The sequence below is a fragment of the Gekko japonicus genome, unplaced genomic scaffold, assembly GCF_001447785.1.
Source record: "Gekko japonicus isolate JY-2015 unplaced genomic scaffold, Gekko_japonicus_V1.1 scaffold1290, whole genome shotgun sequence".
NCBI lineage: Eukaryota > Metazoa > Chordata > Lepidosauria > Squamata > Gekkonidae > Gekko > Gekko japonicus.
The window spans coordinates 128189-151179 of NW_015164223.1; the positions used below are offsets into that span (position 1 = coordinate 128189).

Genomic DNA, 22991 nt, shown 5'->3' on the forward strand with positions numbered 1-22991 from the left:
TGATGTCACTTCCGGATGGACTCCCCCCACTATTAGGTAAGTTCGACTTGGCAACCCTAATGCCTTCAGCTTCCAATTCTAAGAAAGTGTAGAAAAGGGAAAGAATGGACTGGCTGTATGGGGGTGGGAGAGAAAAAATGGTTCAGAATGGCTTGCCTACCATATTGGCTTGCCTACCAATGGCTTGCCTACCATATTGGCTTGCCTACCATATTGGCTTGCCTACCAGTGGCTTGCCTACCATATTGGCTTGCCTACCATATTGGCTTGCCTACCATATTGGCTTGCCTACCAATGGCTTGCCTACCATATTGGATTTTGGGTTTGTGTAAGTCCAGAGAATTTAGCATCAATAAACCTCAGATTGGACCAAAATACCGAGATGTAGACGAAACCATTTGTTCACCTGTGCCTTTCTATTCTGCCTTATTGTGAAAAGGGCTATGGAAAAGCTGTAACAAAGCAGACTTTTGAAAGTAAGGAACCACCTAGAAACAGCTCTCTGTGTGTCTTATACACATAGGCACACCCACACACAATATCAAATTATGTCCCTCTTCATTGGTCTCCTAATTCTTTTAACATCCAAAAATTCTTCCTTAGGCAGTAAATCCCCGTCTGTAAAAGCGAAGGAGGTCTGACTTAATATGCAGAAAGTGAAATACTTTTTAAAAAGACTTTGAATGACTTCCAGATGTCCCTGCCAATATTAGAGTTCCCTTATAGTGAACAGTAGCAAAATTTTGCAGGAAAAATGCCCTGCAGGAAATGGGCAACTTTAACCAAGACATGCGTTTTGGACATTTCCGTGACACGACTTCTATTTGTTAGCATTTGAGATGTCTGCTAAGAAAATTAGTCGAAAATTGCCGTGAGAATTTGCAAGCCCGGGGGGCTGGATTTTGAACCCCTTCCCCTTTTTCTTCTCACTGCATTTTGTGCTGTGTCTCAATGTCAGTTTACCCCCCTCCATTTGAAGAAGAAAAAAATGGAAACGCATATAATCTGTAAAAAAAAAACCCCTGCATTTGACATCAGAATTGAATGCCTCAGTATGTTATAACATCCTGGATCTCAAAAACAGAGCAAAAAATAAATCACAATTGCGTTTTCTTGCAAAATACGGCACTCTTGCAAATGAGATTTGCTTTTTCTTTCTGGTTTCTTTTTTTATTATTTTTTTTTGGAACACAATTTTATTTTTCATGAAAATATTGACATGTCATCAGTTCCATTAATGTTTCAATTTTTACCCCCAATATCCCCATTTTACTCTCCCCCTCCCCGTGGCTTCCCGCAATGCTTCCCCCCTCGTCACTCCAGTACACCTTAAGATAACATCATATTCTAGTTTCAATATTGTTCTAAATATAATAGATTGTGCTTTACATCCCAGTTCTTTTCTAGGTAAATTTTAAAGTCTCTCCATTCCTCATAGAATTCCTGATCTTCTTTGTTATTCAATTTTTTCGTAATTTTGTCCATCTCAGCCATAAACAAAGTTTTTTGTATCCATTCTTCTAACTCTGGAATTCTTTCTTGTTTCCAACATTGTGCATAGAGTATTCTCGCCGTTGTAATCAGGTACCAAAATAAAGTTCTTTTTGTAATATTCAATTCTTCCATTTTAAGTCCTAAGAGCAGAATTTCTGGTGCTTTTTTAAAGGAACATTTCAAAATTTTTTGCATTTCGCTGTGAACTCTAGTCCAAAAGTCCACAGCTTTTTCACATGTCCACCACATATGATTAAAATGAACCTTCATGTTTTCTACATTTCCAACATTTGTTAGAAAAGTTTTGGTTCATGTTGGCTATTTTCTTGAGTGTCATATACCACCTGTACATCATTTTATAACAATTCTCTTTCACATTGGTACATGACGAGATCTTGATCGAATTCGATTTTTCTTTCTGGTTTCTGATCCGCAACTCAGTAGAACTCGGGGGGGGGGGGAGAATAACACCTATCAGAACCTGAGCATAGCCGGTAAATATTTCTTGCTGTTCTTGGCTGGGGAGATAGCTGTATCGGTCGCCCTCCAGCCAGGCTGTCAGCCAAACTGTTGGTAGAAGGGAGAGCCATGTGTAGTGGTTAGAGTGTTGGGCTGTGATCTGAGAGTGCAAGTTCAAATCCCCACGCTGCCATGGAAGCTCGCTGGGTGACCTTGGGCCAGTCACTTTCTCCCAGCCTAACCTAACTCATCAGGTTGTAGGGAGGATAAAATGGAGGAGAATAGAATGACGTTGTAAGCTGCTTTGAGTCTCCATTGGGGAGAAGGATTGGGTATCAAGTAAGTAAGTAAATACATAAATAAAATGATAAATAAGATAACAAATGCAGTGTTGGTTTGCCGGAGCAAATTCTTCCACTAAATCCAGTGTCCAAGTCATTGATGGACAGGGCAAACCCAAAGTACACCTGGTTCCGCAGTTACCTTTTCCCTGACAGGTTGTGCCGAAGGTTAATGGGAAAGGATATGATTGTTTCACACGCTGAAACGCAAAGCCCATTTGTCCATCCTGATGTGATCCCCACCGCGTGAGAATCCAGGGGTCGTTTCCTCTCCTTTAAAGATGGCCTGAATGTTTTAAGCATAAACACCGGTATTCAAGACCGGTCTCCCCCTGGAGGGAGAGGGATGTTAAGCTGATAAACACATTAGAAATATGTTGTCGAAGGTTTTCACGACCGGTGTTCATCAGCTGCTGTAGATTTTCCGGGTTGTGTGGCCGTGGTCTACAATGCCAAGACCATGGCCATGCAACCAGAAAAATCTACAGCAACTAACATTAGAAATAATTATCTTAATTAAAATACAATAAATATGTCTATTACCGCAAACACCAGTGTAGCTACTGATGCTGGCCGTTTCGTGTTTTGCCGTCTCCGTCCATATGAATTAAGATCACAGGGAGGGGCCCTCCTGACTGTCCCTTCAACCATGATGGGTACACGAGAGAGGGCCTTTTCGGTGGCAGCCCCACGATTATGGAACAACCTTCCTGGGAAGGTGTGCCTCACTTTCAATCAGGGGTCATTTCCTGCGGGAGCGCACAGGAGCAGAGCTCCAGCAGTAAAGAGCCCAGGGGGCGGGCACATGCAACAAGCCCCACCCCCTGCTCCCAGCAGCCCCCAGTCAGAGCAAGAAGCAGCCAGGTAAGTTGCAGAGCCCCCCCCCAGTCCAAAACAGTCCAGTGGCACCTTTAAGACCAAATTTTATTCAGGTATAAGCTCTCCCTCCTCTGTGAGGACAGATCTGCACATTCCCCCCCCCCCCAATAGCTAGCAATCCAAAACAGTCCAGTGGAGCCTGAGCGGTGGGTGTTGCCTTCTGACATACTTCCGGTAACAGCAGGGGGTGTGGCATATGCAAATAAATTATACTAATGAGCTGTGCTAATGAGCTCCTGCACCTCTTTTTCCACGAAATGACCCCTGCTCTCAATCTTCAGGAGGCAGTTGAAGATGGTTTTTATTTAGGACCACATTGGTTATGTTTACGAGCAGCCCTGACTTGTCGTTTTAAATGTCAGTTTTACGTCTTTTTACATTTTTTATTTTTTATGTCTTTTATCTCTGTTGTAACCCTCCTTGAACTCAAGAAGGAAGAAAGGCAGCTTATAAATGTTTTAAATTAATCAGTAAGCAAATACTTTTTTAAAGTTTCTGGGAAGAAAGAATCCCTGGATATCCACTCCAGACTATTCGGTCACGTTTGAGAAATGAGGCAGATCCCCATAGCAACTCCCCGTCTCTCTTCCTTTGGACGACTCCATGAAGTCTGCAACGTTGGCTGCTAAGCCTGTTGCCTTAACCGTTTCTTTCCTCTGTTTCTTTCCTTTGCTCTTCAGGATCACAGTCACACGGACGGGTCTCAGTACCGCCAGGACCACTCCTTGATTATGAGATCTATTGTCCATATGACAGACGCCGCTCGTTCAGGAATCATGCCTCCTAACCAGCTGACCACCATCAACCAATCCCAACTCAGTGCCCAACTGGGGCTGAATTTAGGCGGGGCCAACTTACCGCACACTTCTCCGTCCCCTCCCGCTAGCAAGTCAGCAACGCCCTCCCCGTCGAGTTCGATCAACGAAGAAGACGCAGATGACTCAAACAGGGTAAGTGGCTAGCACGCACTGGGAGAAGGTGGTACAGTATAAGGACTGAGTCGCAAATCAAGTCGTTTCAGAGGGTAGCTGTACTGGTCTCCAATAGAAGAGCTAGATTGGAGAACAAGATTTCCGGCGTATGCCCTGGCCTGGATAAGCCCAGGCAAGCCCAATCTCGGAAGCTAAGCAGGTCCAACCCTGGCAAGTTTTTGGATGGGAGACCTCCAACGAAAACCAGGGCTGGGACACAGAGGCAGGTTATCAAGCCACCTCTTTGAAAAGTCCAAGCCCCCAGGGGTCGCCAGAAGTCAACCATGACTTCCAGGCTCACAAGCACATACACATACATACATACACACACAAATACTCACCCCCCAATTTTTAAAAAACAAAAACAAAGGATTTTGGGGGTATGAACTGTTGAGAGTGAAAGCTCTTGACAAAGCATAAACATGTGGAACAGAGGTCCATCAGTGGCTATTAGCCACAAGGTATAGATAGGAACTCTCAGTCTGGGGCAATTGATGCTCTGTTTTCTTGGTGCTTGGTGAGGGGCAACAGTGGGAGGGCTTCTAGTGTCCTGGCCCCACTGCTGGACCCCCTGATGGCACCTGGTATTTTTGGCCACTGTGTGACAGAGTGTTGGACTGGATGGGCCATTGGCCTGATCCAACATTGGCTTCTCTTATATTCTTATGTCTAGGACAATGATGCTCTGTCTTCTTGGTGCTTGGGGGGGTCAACAGTGGGAGGGCTTCTAGTGTCCTGGCCCCACTGCTGGACCCCCTGATGGCACCTGGTATTTTTGGCCACTGTGTGACAGAGTGTTGGACTGGATGGGCCATTGGCCTGACCCAACATTGGCTTCTCTTATGTTCTTGAGGGAGCTTTGCCTCTCAAAAGCCTATACCCCAAAGATCCGGTTGGTTTCTAAGGCGCTACTGGACTCAAATCTAACAAATCAGGTAGTCTCTGGTTTGAATGTTGACTTTGCCAGAATCTCACTAGGTGGCTTCCACTTCGGCCCTCCCACAATATGGGGATAAGATCTGACAGAATTTATTGTTGACGGTGAATAATCCTCTTGCATGGATTTTCATCTGTGAGGGACCTCCAACATCCAATGATTGCCTTTTCATGAGCCACAGTAGGCTAGTGGAGAAAGGGGCAGGTATGGAAAGGCTCTACCAGTGGACCATCCGTAAGATACAACCTAATGACTTTCACAAAGGGATGGGGCCATGGATTGGTGGTCATGTGATGAGGAAGATACCTACCTGAGACCCTGGAGAGCTGCTGCCAGTCGGAGTAAACAAGACTGACCTCAATAGACCAATGCTCTGAACCAGTAGAAGGTAGCTTCATGTCATCCAATCTCTCCTTCTGGGTCTTTCTCTGACAAACTTCCTTCAGTGGAGGAAGAAGTCTTTCACTGTCAGTGGAGAAGACTCTCCTCCCAAATGAAAGGGAAACTTGGGGCCAAACTATATGAGACTGTCAGTTCTGTGTCTAGAGCTCTCTGTTTGGGCATGTCGGGCTAGTTCTGGGACCAAGGAAGGTAAGACTTCTCCCAGCACCACTTCCCACATCTAATATAGCCTCAGGGAACTGCTCTTCGCAGCATTGGGGCAAATGTATGAGTGATCAATGTTCCCTCTAAGATGTGGAGTCCTGTGAGCAAAAATTCTACTTTGTGAGCTACTGGCATTAAAGTTATGAGCAGATGATTTGGCTACTGCATAAATTAGTTTGCACTGGAGCCATCCTTCCTGAGCTAAGACAAAAATGTGTGATCCGGAGGCTAAAAAATTGCGAGCTAGCTCACACTAACTCATCTTAGAGGGAACACTGGTACCCATATCTGTACTCATATGCTTCTTCAACGGGGTAAGTAATGGAATCTTTGGGAACATTTTAGATCAGGGAAAAATGGCACAGAGTTAAGGGTCTCCCCCTCCCCCTGCACAGCTGTAGTTTCAGTTCGAATTGGGCTTCTATACACCTAAGAATTCCGGGTTAAAAAAAAAAAAATGCTGGGAGCGCCAGACATGAAACTCCCACTGTCTTGTATGTTCTTCTGACCTTCACTGAAAAGGTACCCTTAGATCCAACCCAATGATTGTATGCCCAGTTTTCCCTAAGGATCAGGTTTTATTTTGCTTTTCCTTCTGTGAACTAAAGAGAGCCAGTTTGGCGTAGTGGTTAGGAGCATGGACCGGGTTTGAGTCTCCTCCACCACATGCAGCTGCTGGTGTGACCTTGGGTCAGTCACAGTTCTCTCAGAGCTGTCCTGGAAAGAGCAGCTCTCGAAAGAGCTCTCTCAGTCCCACCTATCTCACAGGGTGTCTTTTGTGGGGAGGGGAAGGGAAAGGAGATTGTAAACCGCTCAGAGATGCCTTTGGGTAGTGAAGGGCGGGATATAAATCCAATCTCTTCTCTTCTCCTAATCGTGCCTCCTAGATCTGATATTAATGAACTTTGTGAAGTGTATGGATTTCAACAGGAGACTATATATCATAGAAACATAGACTTGGAAGGGGCCCTGCAGGCCATCCAGTCCAACCCCCTGCTCAATGCAGGATCAGCCTAGAGCAGTGGTGGCGAACCTATGGCACGGGTGCCAGAGGTGGCACTCAGAGCCCTCTCTGTGGGCACACGTGCCATCGCCACAGCCAGGCCCAGACCAGCACTAAAGTGTCAAATTCTCTGCCAAATAATTTTAAGTAAATGAAAGCATTTGGGATTGCTTTCCTTACTTTGTTTGGATCATCTTAAGTTAATGTATGAGTTGTTTTTTCTAAAGTAAAACCTCCGTATTCAGGTTAAATTGCTGTGTTGGCACTTTGCGGTCAATAAGTGGGTTTTGGGTCGCAGTTTGGGCACTTGGTCTCTAAAAGGTTTGCCATCACTGACCTAGAGCATCCTTGACAAGGGTTCATCCAGCCACTTCTTGAAGACTGCTAGTAAGGAGGCGCTCACCACCTCCCTAGGCAGCTGATTCCACTACTGAACTACTCTTACTATTAAAAGAAATTCCTAATATCAAGGCGGTACTTTTCTGCCCTTAATTTAAACCCATTATTGAGGGTCCTCTCCTCTGCTGCCAACAGGAACAGCTCCCTGCCCTCCTCTGAGTGACAGCCCTTTAAAGCCTTCAAGAGAGTCATCCTGTCCCCCCTCAACCTCATCTTCTCCAGACTGAGCATCCCCAAGTCCCTCAGCATTTCCTCAGAGGGCTTGGTCTCCAGGCCCCCGATCATCCTCATTGCTCTGTTCCGCCCCCTCTCCATTCTGTCTACAGCCCTTTTGACGTGAGGCCTCCAGAACTGCACACAATACTCCTGGTGCGGCCTGACCAATGTGGTGTGCAGCAGGGCTATGACATCTTGAAGTTTGGATGTTATGCCTCTCGTCGACACACCTAAAGAATTAGCCTTTTTTGCCTCTGCGTCAGACCGCTCATATTTAGCTTACATTTAGCTTCGTGTTTGAAGTGCTTTGAATACTTAGAAAGGGCTACGCAGATGCTAAGTATTGTTGTTGCTTTGGTACTGCCAGAGTCAATATGTTTTTTAATAGGCCGGTACTTGATGGCCGTGAAAGAGCATCTTTATCTAGTGGTATGAGATTTCCTTATTGTAAAGACGCGCCGCTGCTATTCTGTGGCTCTTTAAAAGGGAGCCGTCGCTTGTACAAGGTTCTTTATGACAACTTTCATAGATGCAATAATTCCTTTTTGTCATGTCTGCTTCCGAGGCCTCTGACAATTCAGCGTTCCTCGCTGGCAGATCAGTATGCATGTCTGTCTGTATGCGTATAATGTGTGCGTGTTTTAAGATACCTGTACATTTGGTATCTTAAAACTGCTGCGGTGGCTCAAGTGGTTAAGACGCTGAACTGCAGGCTGTGAAAGGTCGGTAGTTCAGCAGTTCGAGACCCGGGTGCCGCATGATGGAGTGAGCTCCCGTCTCTAGTTCCAGCTCCTGCCAACCTAGCTGTTCGAAAGCAAGAAATTGCAAGTAGATAAATAGGTACCACTTAGGTGGGAAGGTAACAGCGTTCCGCGCGCCTTGGTGTTTAGTCATGCTGGCCACATGACCACGGAAACGTCTTCGGACAGCGCTGGCTCTTCAGCTTTGAAACGGAGATGAGCACCGCAACCCTAGAGTCGGATTCGACTGGCTTTCGAGCAAGGGAACCTTTACCTTTTTACAGTTGGATGAGTGTAAAAAGCGACCTTTACCTCCTTATGAAAGTCTCTGAGATTCATTTTCGTCTGGGATTAAATGGCCATAAAGAGAAAAGACGTCTGCCTGAGGAAGATCGTCTGAATAATGATAGTGTGTATGGATGTAAACAAATAAACGGGGTCTAGTGGCCGGATTTATATCTAGCACAGTTGGCAGGGTTCTTTGGGGTTTTTTTTAGCCTTCCCGTAGTTAGCATTGAGCCTGAGGGTTAGAGAAGATCACAGGGAGTCTAAATAAAAAGATTGGTTGTACAGGTCAACAAATTCCAGGGAGGACTATGACAGTTATGTCTGAGGCCCGGAATTAATAACATAGATCCATCAAATGCCCTTTTCGCCAGATTAGGCCTACAAGCGATATAAGACATCTACCAAGAGAATCTCGGTAGTGACTGAATAATGTCTCTATTGGTTGTTCTGTCACCTGGAAAAGGAACTGAGCCATAGTAAGAAACCTTAATAAGAGGTTGGGAGGATGTGGAGTCCTTTCCACTTCCTTTTACTGTAGAGTATCTTATTTGTCTAAATTTTTTATAGACGGATTATTCTACTAGCCATGGTGACTAAGGGAATCCTCCACATTCAGAGGCACTAATCCTCTGAATCCCAGAGCTAGAAGGCAACATAAGGGGAAGGCCTCAGCCTCTGTGCCCTGTTGTCGGCCCTCCAGGGGAACTGGTTGGCCACTGTGTGAGACAGGATGCTGGACTAGATGGACCACTGGCCTGATCCAGCAGGGCTCTTCTCACGTTCTTATGCTATGGAAATGGTGAGAACCTTAAACGTAGGCTCTGCTATCTGTGGGGTTTGGAAAAGTGCAAAATGAGGGCCAAATGGAGGAAATGGGTTCAATGGGCTGGCCACAGACTGAGATGAGAAGGTGGTTGAACAGATTTATGGAGGATAAGTCTATCGCTGGCTGTTAGCCCTGGTAGCCAAGTGGAAACTTCAGGTTCTGGGGCAGAATGCTTTAGATGGTCACATGCTTGGGGAGCAGTCAGCAGGGGAGAACTGTGGACAGAGGGCTGTTCTTCTGGACTCCCCTGTGGCATCTGCAGGAGCCTGTGTGGGAGGTCGGTGGGTATGTATACATACTGTGGAGTGGGGGCCCGGCTGAGGATGACAGCAGCTGGCTTGGTGAGTTTGTGATGGATGTGCAGTGTGAACCAGTGGCCTCCTGGAGCACTGCCCATGACAGCTATTTTGCAACATCATCTTCCAAGAGGTAGCAATGGCTTCTGAGAAGATTCATAGCTCATTGGTGACTAGCCTCTGTGGCTATCAAGGGCTTCGGCTCATTTTGTGAGGCCATTCTGTGCGAGTGTCTTGAGAACTGCATCCTTGGTATCCAGCTTGCCTATGGAATTGGGAGCTACCACCACAATCATTTCCACTTGGTAGTAAGATAGATCCAGGTGGTCAGCCGTGTTGGTCTGAAGCAGTAGAACAAATTTAGAGTCTTAAGAACATAAGAGAAGCCAATGTTGGATCAGGCCAATGGCCCATCCAGTCCAACATTCTGTGTCACACAGTGGCCCAAAAGACCAGGTGCCATCAGGAGGTCCACCAGTGGAGCCAGGACACTGGAAGCTCTCCCACTGCTGCCCCTCCAAGTACCAAAAATACAGAGCATCATTGTCCTAGACATAAGAACATAAGAGAAGCCAATGTTGGATCAGGCCAATGGCCCATCCAGTCCAACATTCTGTGTCACACAGTGGCCCAAAAGACCAGGTGCCATCAGGAGGTCCACCAGTGGGGCCAGGACACTAGAAGCCCTCCCACTGCCCCCCCAAGCACCAAGAATACAGAGTATCACTTACCCCAGGTGTTCAACGTATGCACTTTCATGTGCAAAATAGCACTTTATGAGGTGCTGTTAAGTAATCTCCATGCCTGGAACGTTCTGGGTTTGTTCCCCACAACTAGAAAATACACTTTTAGACATTTATCTGCTCTTTTGACACGTTTATTGCTTCACAGCTGTTGACCTTATAACCTCACCTTGTTATTTAGTTCTGACTTTTCTTAGCTTAAACATCATCTTGTTACATGTTAAGTCCCTTTCTATAAGTCTGAACCTTACACACCATTCCAAGATATTTGAAAAAGTGTGCCTTGCACATGAAAGCTCATACCTTGAATAAACCCTTGTTGGTCTTAAAGGTGCCACTGGACTCTAAATTGGTGGCAAGATGGCCGACTAATTTTGTCGAGCACAGTTCTCATTTTTTCTTCCTCTAATTTGGGTTATCTTGGCATAGACCATAGAGGTCACGTGTGTGTGTGTGTGTGTTAACAGACTACAAAAAGTCTCGGGTGACGCAGAGCTCATTTCCATGACTAACATTTCATGCTGAAGATGAACGCTAGTTTTGTTTGTCGTCTGCTCTTTATTAGACTACTGGGGAGAAGAGAGCCGCCCCGGATTCTGGCAAGAAGCCCAAGACTCCAAAGAAGAAGAAAAAGAAAGACCCCAACGAACCCCAGAAGCCGGTGTCAGCATATGCCCTGTTCTTCAGGGACACACAAGCAGCAATTAAAGGGCAGAATCCCAACGCTACCTTTGGAGAGGTTTCAAAAATCGTTGCCTCGATGTGGGACAGCTTAGGAGAAGAGCAGAAGCAGGTAATCAAGGGACCTTGGGGAAGATGGGGAGGGTGGGGGCGCGCGACCAAGACAACGGAGTGATGAATGGAACAATGCCAACGATTACGGTCCGTCTAATTAAACACCAGCGGCATGATCCTTCCAACCTTGTTAATTAGGAATGTGACATGGGTTTGGGACCGCAGCGATGCCGTCTGTCTTCTTCCTGAGAACCAGCCTCTGGATCAGCTCCTGGTTGTCTTCAGATTGCAGTTATTCTATAACAATTTACACAAGTCAAACAAAAATAGATGGCCAAACAGACAAGGCTAGGGTTGCCAAGTTGTTTCTTCGCCGCAGCGGGGGACTCCCGGGCGGCAACTGGAGCTCGCGCGTGCCGCACGCACATCACCAGGAAGTGACGTTAGGACGCTGGGGGCGGGGCCACGACCATCGGAGGGAAAACCATAGAATTTTCTCTCCGATGGTCGTGGCCCCGCCCTCAGCGTGCCTGGTGTCCTAATGTCACTTCCTGGTGACGCGCACGTCGGGGTGGGGTTCCCCCTGGGGCCCGATCCGCCGGCGGCGGGGAACAGGCCTCTGTGGCGGGGGTTTCCCCGCCCCCCGGGGGGACTTGGCAAGCCTAGACAAGGCCCTTAATCAGCTGCCATATCAGAAACATAAAAGACTTTGCCCATTTCTTTAGGCATTAGGTTTATAGTCTGAGGAGGAAATAAACACAATGATAAGGAGGAAGGAGGAGCTCACGCCATGGTCTTCTAATATCACCTACAGTAATTCACTTGGCTTGAAGATGCATGGTCTTAGCTTTCCTTCCTTAAACATATTTAAGATCCCAGCTTCTGTAATCAGGGAGTTGGGAGGAGATGTGGCTCAGTGGTGGAGCACGGTTTGGTGTCGTGGTTAGGAGCCCGGACTCTAATCTGGGAGAACTGGCTTTGATTCCCCACTCCTCCACATGCAGCTGCTGGCGTGACCTTGGGCCAGTCACAAGTTCTTTCAGAGCTGTTCTCTTGAGGGCAGTTCTCGGGAGAGCTCTCTCAGCCCCTCCTACCTCACAGGGTGTCTGTTGTGGGGAGGGGAAGGGAAAGGAGAGTGTAAGCTGCTCTGAGACTCCTTCAGGTAGTGAAGAACGGGGTATAAATCCAATCTCAGCGGTTCGAAAGCATGACTTAACATCTAATATGCGAGTAGATAAATTTGGTACCTACCTTAGAGGGTAGGGGGCACCCTCCCCCATCGAGGGGGTCATGGAGTGGCGTTGGTGCTGGCGAGCGGTGAAGCGGCAGGACGGCGTTCAGCAAGATGGCGACCGAGTGCAACATCTTCAGCGGTCTGGATACAGCAGAAAGGCGGAGCCAGGAGACGTGATGGCCGTGGAGAGCGCAGGCGCGGCGGAGCCGAGAAGGACGGAGCCGGAGCTGCGCCGAAGCGTGCTGTGCGCCAGAGGGGCTTGCTGACCCGCTACCGGAGGACCGCGACGAGAACCGGAAGCCTGGGAAAAAAAGCCAAAGCCGACAAGCCGACGCAGAGGAAGAAGACCTGCAGGAAAGTCCTCCACAGGGTGCTGGTAGGGTAGTCCCCATCCCTAGTACATGTGTGGCCATAGGTTAGGGATAAGTGAGTAACTGTAGCTGCTCAGAGACCCCCCCAGGGGGTTCGAGCGGGGTAGTAAGTCGAAGGATAAATAAAAAATAAATAAAAAATCTCCTCCTCTTCGCCTCCTCCTCCTCAGCATGCAGAAGGTTCCAGGTTCAACCCTCATAATCTCCTGTTAAAAGGATCGGGTAGTAGGTGGTGGGAAAGACCTCAGCTTGAGACCCTCGAGAGCTGCTGCTAGTCTGAGTAGACAATACGGATCTTGATGGACCAGTGGTGGATTCAGTATAAGTCAGCTTCATATGTATGTGTGCCCTGCAGTTGAACACAGCACGCCACCGATGTATCATGGCTGACCAGGCACACAAATCAGCCTTTTGGCATGGCGCTTCCTTTCTGTGGAGGAGAATCGCAAACCTGGCCGTTCATCATACATCAAAACTGGGCTACATTGAGTGTGATCGGCCACATAAGAACATAAGAAGAGCCCTGCTGGATCGGGCCGGTAGCCCATCTGATCCACCACTCTTACGCAGACAAGCTTTTAGCTTGTGGTTGCCTCTGTAGACTCAGCTATGGTGCTCAAATATTTTATTGATATAATTAATTAAATTTATAACCCGCTCTCCCCGAAACCGGCTCAGAGCGGGTAACAACATGTATGAATCATACAGTCTAAAACATTATAATCATTACAATAAATATACTGACAAATAATCACTATGAATATAATAAAAATCAATCAAATACAACTACTATTCAACTAAAAGATTATTTATTTATTTATTTTATTTATTTAGGCATTTTTACCCCGCCCTCCCCGCAAGCGGTGTAAACTCACACGGAGGGGTAGTATATAATCATCTGATAAGAAGGAAAAGGGGAGAAGTGAAGGAAGAGGGGGGAGGAGGGGGAGGAGGAGGGGAAGGCCAATTCTAGATGAACCTATGAGAAGGACGCCTGTCACTACCCCCTACCCTAAGCCCAGCAGAACAACTCTGTTTTACCGGCCCTGTGGAACTGTACAAGGTCCCGCAGGGCCGTGCTCTCTTCTGGGGGAGTATTCTACCAGGCTGGAATCCAGAGCCAAAAAGAACAGCCAGATGCTCTTTGGGCTGGGGAACCACCAGCAGAGTTTGATTATTTTATTTATTTATTTATTTAATTCTATTTGTATCCCACCCTTCCTGCCGAGGCAGGCTCAGGGCCGCTTACATTAAAGCAGTTAAAATGCCTTAAAACACAAACGCATGAAGCACAATGCACCATCATAAAACTCATATACATAACAGATAACAAATAACAGAGAAAGTGCTGGTGGCAGTAACCATTGCATACTGATCCCAATAGGCCATGAGACGATGGTAACAAAATAATATGGCCAAAGGCTCTTGCTGTTGACATCACAGGCTGTTGATGTTGACACAGAGGGCCTTATCACAGTTCAGTTGTTGTTGGTAGTGGCTCCTAATCGAAGGCCTGGTGGAAGAGCTCCGTTTCGCTGGCCCTGCGGACCTGTCCCGCAGGGCCCTGATGTCTTCCGGGAGCTCATTCCACCAGTGTGGAGCTGCTACTGAAAAGGCCCTGGCCCCGGTAGAGGCCAGTCTGGCGTCTTTCGGTCCAGGGAGGGCCAGACGGTGTTGAGTCCCTGATCTCAGTGCTCTCTGGGGAACATACAGGAAAAGGTGGTCCCTCAGGTAGGCAGGCCCCAGACCATGTAGGGCATAACGCTCTTGGAGGGACATACCTTCACTATTCCATTTTTGCCTTGCACTGCAGTGTGAACATTGCTGCAGTAGGAATTTTGGGATACAAGGCCCAGGTAAAAAGAGTCGGAGTAGCATAGCATCAGTTGAAGGCTGCCTATACCTTCCCTATTTGGTTTTTGGACCCACATTCAAACCAACAGTGCCACCCTTAGCAGTTACATGCTTGGGGTTAGTAGGGAGTAACTCTGTTCAGGATTGCATTGCAAGTTGACTACAGAAATGTCTGTACATTACACTTGAGGCATATCCTTATATTTTACTAGCTGTTAAACATGCTGTAGGGTCAGGCTCTGAGCACAGTTAGTATCTGGTTTCCCATATGGACGCAACTGGTTGTGTGAGCTTGGGCTAGCTGATATTTGGACATCCTTGGAAGTAACTGAGATCTCCTTCTAGATGAAGTGGTTAACCTGTATCTGGCTTCTACCATTTCAGTCTGCAGGTGTGTGTGTGTGTGTGTGTGTGTGTGTGTGTGAGGGTGTTACATGATAGAATGGCCTGCCAGTTTGGTGTAGTGGTTAAGCGCATGAACTCTAATCTGGGAGAACCAGGTTTGACTCTCCACTCCTCCACTTGCAGCTGCTGGATGACCTTGGGCAAGCCATAGTTCTGATAAGAGCTGTTCTTGAAAAAAGAGCAGTTTCTGTCAAGAGCTCTCTCGGCCCCACCTACCTCACAGGGTGTCTGTTGTGGGGAGGGGGAAGGGAAAGGAGTTTGTGAGCCGCTCTGAGACTCCCTTGGGTAGTGAAGGGTGGGGTGTAAATCTCCTTCTTCAATGCTATCCCCTGGATAAAATATGCACAGAAAACAGTATGAAGCTCCGCCCCGCCTGCTCTGACTGGCAGCAGCTCTCCAGGGTCTCCAAGAAAGATCTCTTCCCAGCACCTGCCACCTGAGATGCCAGGGATGAAGAATGAGACTTTGTATACGTCAAGCAGTTATTCTACCTTTGAACATTAGAAGGCGGTTTGGGCTAGAACCGTGTTTTGTAACGTCTGGTTCTCCATTTTGCCATGACCTGGGCAATGGTCCCTCTAAGCTGTGGAGTCTTCTGAGCCAAAAATTCTACTTTGCGAGCGACTGGCATTAAAGTTGTGAGCGAGCGATTTGGCCACTGCATACATTAGTTTGCTCTGGAGCCCTCCTTCCTGGGCTAAGACAAAAATGTGTGAGCCGGAGGCTAAAAAAACCTGTGAGCTAGCTCACACTAACTCAGCTTAGAGGGAACACTGGACCTGGGTGACCCAGGCTATCCTGATCCCATTAGATCTCAGAAGCTAAACAGGGCTGACCTTGGTGACTTGGATAGGAGACCACCAAGGAAGTCCAGGGTTGCTACGCAGAGGCAGGCAAGGGCAGACCACCTCTGAACGTCTCTTTCCTTGAAAACCCTACGGGGTCACCATAAGTCAGCTGCTACTTGACTTTTCACCACCAGTTCCCTTTTTGGATGGGTGGGTGTGGGTATGGAAAGTCTTTCCGTCACATGAGGCTCCACCTGCAATCTGATTGGCTATGACTTAGAAATGTCACCTCCAAGCTTGCGGGGGCTCTCGGCCAAGGCAATCATCAGCAAAGCTCAGCCTGGCTTAGGTGTAGACTGAGAATCCTCTTCCTTTGCCTCTGACTGATTTAGGTGCTGAGCGCAGAGTAGAAATCAGAGTACTGTTGAGCCGGTAGGCGCATTAACAAATGTTTGCATTATGCTAGCAGGAGTCAAACTTAAAGTGAGAAAATATCATATACAAATGTATGGTAATGAAACAGAAGTAGAGTTAAAATCTGTTCCAAATGTAATATCTTGAATACAAATGGGTTCTCAATGTGAGATATTTGACAGTTTTTCTTTTACACCATGATATACTACATATCAAAGGTTCTAGTGAATATGTAGAAGTGGCAAAAATATGTTATATTGAATACATAGTAATGATGAAACCAGTGTTTGTAGTCAAAATAGATTATTTATGAAGTTTGAAAATTAAAACTTAAGTGATTAACACAATTGTACCCCAACAGAAAAAGGACTATTGTATTATATAGATAATACCTTAAAAATGACAATGAAGTGGATGAAAATATTCCCTGTCCTATACATTTTATACTACATGATTGTCTTTGACAAATGCAATTATGTTGTATAACCCCTTTTTTCCCTTCCCTTTTCGGTACCCCCATTTCCCCTAAATTTAACTAAATGTTTGACCCCTATCACCCGGAGCTATGTGCAGACTCTCTCAGTGAGAACTTCGTTTTTGGTTTGAGCCTTTTAACAGAGAGGGAGATCACGTAATGCTGGATATTTTCTTTGAGGAATCCAAGTTGCCATTTGTCCCTTTTGACTTTCTGCTTTTTATGAGGCCGTAACATCCCTCTTCAGGCAAGAGCTATTTTATGGTGTGAAGTTTATACAATGAAGGTGATGTTAATTGTAGTGTCTTTAACAGGTGTATAAAAGGAAAACTGAAGCAGCCAAGAAAGAATACCTTAAGGCGCTCGCAGCCTACAGAGCAAGTCTCGTTTCCAAGGTAAGCCCGACGCGGACTTTAATCGAATGCACAGAAGCCGGTGTTTAAGTGGAGATCTTGTTGCCTTATTAAAAATAAATAAGCATAGGATCTTTATTTTGTTTCATCCACTATCAAAACATCTCATCTTCAGCTACTTGTGTGTTTGAAGGTCCGTGCCAGAGTTTTTCATGAATGCTCCATATCAGCTAGTAACTTTACTGCGTTTGCTCGATTAATTTTTAAGCAACTGCTCGCGTTATAGAATAAATAAGAACTGATAATTAGGGGAAAAAATGAGATACATCAATAGATAACCTCTTTCCCCCTTGGGAATATTTGTAGCAAATTCTGCAAAAAGTATCAAGGTAAAGGAGAGAAATGCGAATGCATTTCAGGAGGATCCAGGATTCTCAAGCCATGCTAGGATATAAGCACAAGCCGAATTTTCGGCAAACCACGAACACATATCGTATTTTAAGGAGCGCAGTACATACCATTTCACATAACTGCTAGATTCAGCAAGTGTCTCACACGTGTCTAAGATTCAGTCATCACAAGCAAAAGTTTTAACATGCAGGTCACAACACAGATGGTTGTAGCAGCAGACAAATCTGGTGGTTTTTGCTCATGGCAAATACGTTGCCACAAGCTGGGAAGTCCCAAGTGTTGGAACCGTGCATGTTCAGTGGTCCATCCAGTCTAGGGTTGCCAAGTGTAAATTTCTCCGGAGCGGGGGACTCCCAGCCGGCGTCTGCAGCGCGCGTCTGGAGCCACATCTGGAGCCACACGCACGTCACCAGGAAGTGACGTGATGACGGCGGGCACGCTGGGGGCGGGGCCACAACCATCCGAGGGAAAACCATAGTTTTCCCTCGGATGACCGTGGCCCCGCCCCCAGCATGCCCGGTGTGGTCGCGTCACTTCCGGGTGACGTGCACGTCGGGGTGGGGTTCCCCCGGGGCCCGATCCGCCAGCGGCAGGGAACGGGCCTCTGGGGTGGGGGTTTCCCCACCGCCCGGGGGGACTTGGCAAGCCTAATCCAGTCCAGCATCCTGTTTTAAACAGTAGCCAACCAGTTCCTCTGGATGGCGATTAACAGGGCATAGCTGCCAAGGCCTTTTCCTGATGTTGCCTCCTGCTCTGGGATTTCTTTGGCAGCAGCTGCCACCACTGTGTGACTGAAGGTAAGCTCTTCCAACAGCCATTTTGTGACTGCACCCACCACCACCCTGTGTCCATAGGTGCCAGGGCTGAAAAGGCCCTGTCTGTGGTCGAGGACAGCCGGACCTCCCTAGGGCCAGGGATCACCAGTAAGTTGTTATTAGCTGATCTCAGTGCTCTTCTGGGGACATATTGGAGGAAGCAGTCCTGAAGGTACTTGGGTCCCTGCCCGCTCAAGGCCTTAGAAGTCAACACTAATACCTTGAACCTGACTCGGTGCTCCACCAGTAACCAGTGTAGCTGGCACAGCACAGGTTGTATATGTGCTGTCCGTGACGTTCCCTACAGGACTCGCACCGCTGCATTCTGAAGACGCACGATGGTAGAGGGATGGCGTCCCATCACAAGGCTGCATGACAGTGTTGAGAATGTGGTACTTGGTCTTGAGAAGCTTAGCTGCCCCTTGTATGAGCAGAAGAGTGTATTATACGGTGACACCAAAGAACATGTTGCTGCTGAAAGGAACATCATGGTGGGTGGTGGTGGTGCAGAAGTGAGAAGTTCCTGTGAATGGGAAAGATGGCAAGAAGCCATGCCGAATGTTTTAGTAGGCCTCTTCTTCAAGGGTTTTTTTTTTTTTTTAAGTCAGAGTTACGTAAAAGAGCTCTCACCCTGCCAATGGTTGCTGTGTTATGAAGAATCCAAAACTACCCAGTTCAAATATCTGTGCACAAGTTACTGGAAGTTACTCATGAGCCATAAAAACACATTTTAACCCAGATGTAAAACACAAGGAAACAATGAAGAAGGGATTAAAACCAGCAAGGAAATGAACTTTCATGAAGTCAGAGGCGAGAGGTCTTAGGTGAGAGATGGCTCGAAATCGTGCTGGAAGAGGCACATTGAGTCTTAAACATGGACAGGTGGTTCATGTTTAAAGTTCAAATCTTTGCATATTGGTAAATGATATTGGGCGTCCTTGGACAGCATCATGATCATTCAGATGTAGGCACTCAGACCTTTTTGTGCAGTGTCTCAGTTTAGACATCACACAAAACCATGGGTTATTTTACATACAGTTCATTTGAAAACCTAGGATTGCCCTATTTCCTTTTTCACATGCAGGATTTTTCCTTTTCTTCTTTTTTTTCTTCTTCTTTCTTGCTGAGCAGCCCCAATATCTATTTCCTTTTCTTTTTGTTTGTCTATAGCTGTCCCACCCAGTTGCTTTAGACAGACAGACAGACATTGATGCTGGCCCAGCCCCAGCCCAGGGAACTGAGGGAAGTGACAAAATCACCTTCTTATATTCAACTTCTGAAATGACACACGAGAGGCTTTTGAAAGTTCAAAATAAACAACATGTTTTATTTAACTTAGAGAAAAGGTCAGGTGTAATCAAGGGTAGGATGTGTGAGGTGAACCGACAATAAAGCTGAGGTAACTTTGTAATCACGGAACAAATCTTGAGTCCAGTGGCACCTTTAAGGCCAACAAAGTTTAATTCTGGGTATAAGCTTGCACACGAAAGCTGATATCTAGAATTAATCTTTGTTGGTCTTAAAGATGCCACTGGACTCAAACTTTGTTTTGTTGCTTCAGACCAACACAGCTATTGAATGTAGAATCACAGTAACTCTAGATAATTTGCTGCGAACAAGTAAGTGCTTCTGGCATTCAAAAAGTTTGTTTAAAACTTAGAGGAGAGGCTTTCTTTTCAGTTGCTGCTTAAACAATCAAGCATAGGTTTCTGAGTTTCACTGACTCTTAAAGTCTAGAAGGCAGGAACATTCAACCAAGCTCCCCAAATCCTTCTATACACACAGACCAGGGATCACTCGTCTTTTAAGACCTATCTCCCTTTTCACTGGGCAGGGATGACTTCTCTTAAGGAGAAGCAGTTTCCCTTTTCAGCTTGAATGGGGATCCTCTCTGATCCTCTCACTCCTTTTGCCTCCTTCTCAGTTTTGTCAGTGCTTAACTGTGTCTTCCTCAACTGTCATTTCCCAACTGTCATTTCTTAACCGTCTCTCTCCACAGAATTCCATTTTTTAAAAAGATTTTTTAAATGTTTATTAAGGTCAAGTATAACTTATAACATGTACAATAACTGCAAGAACAGTATACAAAAGTCCTGAGAATCCAAAATTACAAATCCACAGAATTCCATTTGAACAGCCTGTCGCTCAGAGTTTCTCAGACTTTGTTAGGCATTAACCCTTGGCAGTCTGTCACAGCTATCCTGAGCTCCTTGAAGGAATAGCAGGTTTAGAGTTGGGATAGATTGCCCTCGAACTTGCCAGAGACCATTTAAGGGTCTGTGTGCCTTGAGAAGGCAGCAAAAAGAGAAGGTGGCCAGGCCAGGGAGCTCATATTCATTCATTCATTCATTCATTCATTCATTCATTCATTCATTCATTTATTTTAAATGTTTATTAGCTGCCTTTCTCCTTTGCGTAAGGTGGCCTACAATGTGAATAAAACAGCAATTATGCAAAATACATAGATGACCACATAATGTCTGCCTTTAATGAGGTCACCACTGGCCAGAGGAGCCACCACTAAAAAGCCCCATCTCTGTGTGCCACCTATCTCTGCAGGTGGGGGATACAGAGAGTAAAGCAAGAAGGTCTTAATTCATGGCTAGACAGAATCAAGGAGGCAGTCCTTCATCTGCATTTGTGTGTTATATAAAAACATAGGCACACACACATGTGTACACAGATGTGTACTGTGGTGTGGTGGTTAAGAGTGTCAGACTAGTATCTGGAAGACCCAGGTTCGATTCCCCACTTGTGCCATGGAAGCTTGCTGGATGACCTGGGGCCAGTCACATGCTCTCAGCCTAACCTACCTCACAGGGTTGTTGTGAGGATAAACAAGAGGATAGGAAAATGATGTCAGCCGCTTTGGGGTCCCATTGGAGAGAAAGGCGGGGTATAAATAGATGAAAGAAAGAAAGAATGCATTGTATGCTTAAAGCAAAGTAACCGCAAAAGAGGAAGCTCTTCAATGTCTTCTGTCTCTCCAATGCAGGCTGCTGCCGAGTCGGCTGAAGCCCAGACCATCCGCTCCGTCCAACAGACGCTGGCCTCCACCAATCTGTCCTCGTCTCTCCTCCTGAACGCTCCTCTTTCCCAGCATGCAACAGTGGCGACATCCCCCCAGACTCTGCAGCAGTCCCTCCCCCGGGCAATCGCCCCCAAGCCTTTGGCCATGCGGCTCCCCATGAACCAGATTGTCACCTCCGTCACCATCGCCCCCAACCTGCCGAAAAACATTTCCTCCCCCTTGATCAGCTCCATGGGATCCGGCATGGTGGGCGCGTCGGCCGCGGCGCCCTCGCAGGCGAGCCCGTCCTTGCAGAGCCAGCAGCACCAGCTGCAGCAGCTCCAGCAGATGCAGCAGCAGCAGATGCAGCAGCAGCAGCTGCACCAGCAGCAGATGCACCAGCAGATCCAGCAGCAGATGCAGCAGCAGCATTTCCAGCATCACATGCAGCAGCATTTGCAGCAGCAGCAGCAGCAGCACCTCCAGCAGCACATGCAGCAGCAGCTGCAGCAGCTGCAGCTCCAGCAGATGCAGCAACAGCAGCTGCAGCACATGCAGCACCCTTCGCAGCCTTCCCCGCAGCAGCAGCAGCAGCATTCCCCCGCGGCCGCGCAGATCACTTCCCCAATCCCGGCCATTGGCAGCCCGCCACCCGCCTCCCAACCACACCAGACCCAAATACAAACCCAGACACAAACCCAGCTCTTAGCGCAGGCCAGCATTTTCTGAAGTTGCGCGTTCCTTGCGCAGCTCCGCATTCCTGAATTGGGCCCGGGGCTCGACCGTGTACGGGCGCAGTTTGTACATCGTTAACGGTGGTTATGCACGGACGCATAACAGATCGAGTGAGCCTCCTATGCTGTCTATTAGATAGGCAATAAAGAACTACAATGTAGCTGTGTATAATCTTTTAGGTGACTATAAATACTTGGTTCTTTCTTTTTGGTCTCCTTCCCCTCCACCCCTTCCTAAAACGAAAACGCTGTGCTCTCTTCTTTTTCCTCTCTCTCCATGCGATGCCTTTTTAATTTATTTCAAGCTTTACCTACAAGATGTGAATCAGATGGTCGTGGTTCTGCCAGGGCATTACGAGTTGGGGGGAACCGCCGGCCTTTTCACCATTTCGAATAAATCGTTGTCCTTTCTTGCAGAATCAGTTAATGCACTTCAAAACCAGTTGGGTTCTTTTTTACATATATAGCTATATATAAAAAAATTGAACTCACGAAGCCCTTTAAAAAGCACAGTTGTAACTACCTGTAAAATGTCGATTGGATTTCATACAATCACGCTCATAGAACATGAGTAATTGACACTGTTTTTCTCGGTCATGAAGAAAACACTAATGTAAAGATAAATAAATCACAGACACTTTTTTTTTTTGCCAAAGCTCCTTTTTTTTTCCTTTTTAAAAAATGTCTTCTGAAGAAATGCAAGTGAAAGTTTTTAAATGTCAAAGCCTATCTTATCATCTTCGCTATGATTTCTCCAGATACTGCAGTACACTTTGTAATAAAATATATTCTTAACCTGTTCTACTCATTCCACTTCAAAAAAAAATGTGAATATTCTATTGTGTTTGGGTGACAACTTTCAGATTTAATACACTGTATTTTTTAAAAAAGGAAATGCACTTAAATAAAAAAACCCCTGTTATTACAAAAAAAAAGGAGAGAAGGGGAAAATGTGAGGTTTTTTTAAAAAAGAAATATGCTGTAATACCAGTAGACTATTTAAAAGGATTGCCACATCTGCATAATCAGTGTAAATATTTTCTTTTTAAAAGCTGTAAGTTTTTCATATCATGTGTTGTAAAGTTTTCATAAATGAGGCTTTAATGTAAACACTGGTAACATGAACGATTCAATTGCGACATTGCTTAATTGTGTTTCTATGCTGTTTTATACTTTTTTATGAGTTCTGAGAGC

At 46.4% G+C, this 22991-nt stretch overlaps 1 protein-coding gene across 1 annotated transcript in view; it reads left to right on the forward strand.

Moving 5' to 3' along the window:
* TOX3 (TOX high mobility group box family member 3) overlaps positions 1 to 21829 on the forward strand; it is a 57821-nt gene extending 35992 nt beyond the window's left edge. Inside the window, exons 5-8 of the mRNA XM_015408546.1 lie at positions 3854 to 4123; positions 10764 to 10991; positions 16789 to 16869; positions 21049 to 21829. Coding sequence (XP_015264032.1) covers positions 3854 to 4123; positions 10764 to 10991; positions 16789 to 16869; positions 21049 to 21792 — 1323 coding nt within the window. The 3' untranslated portion in view covers positions 21793 to 21829. The remainder of the gene's footprint in view (positions 1 to 3853; positions 4124 to 10763; positions 10992 to 16788; positions 16870 to 21048) is intronic.
* The last annotated feature ends 1162 nt before the right edge of the window (positions 21830 to 22991 follow it).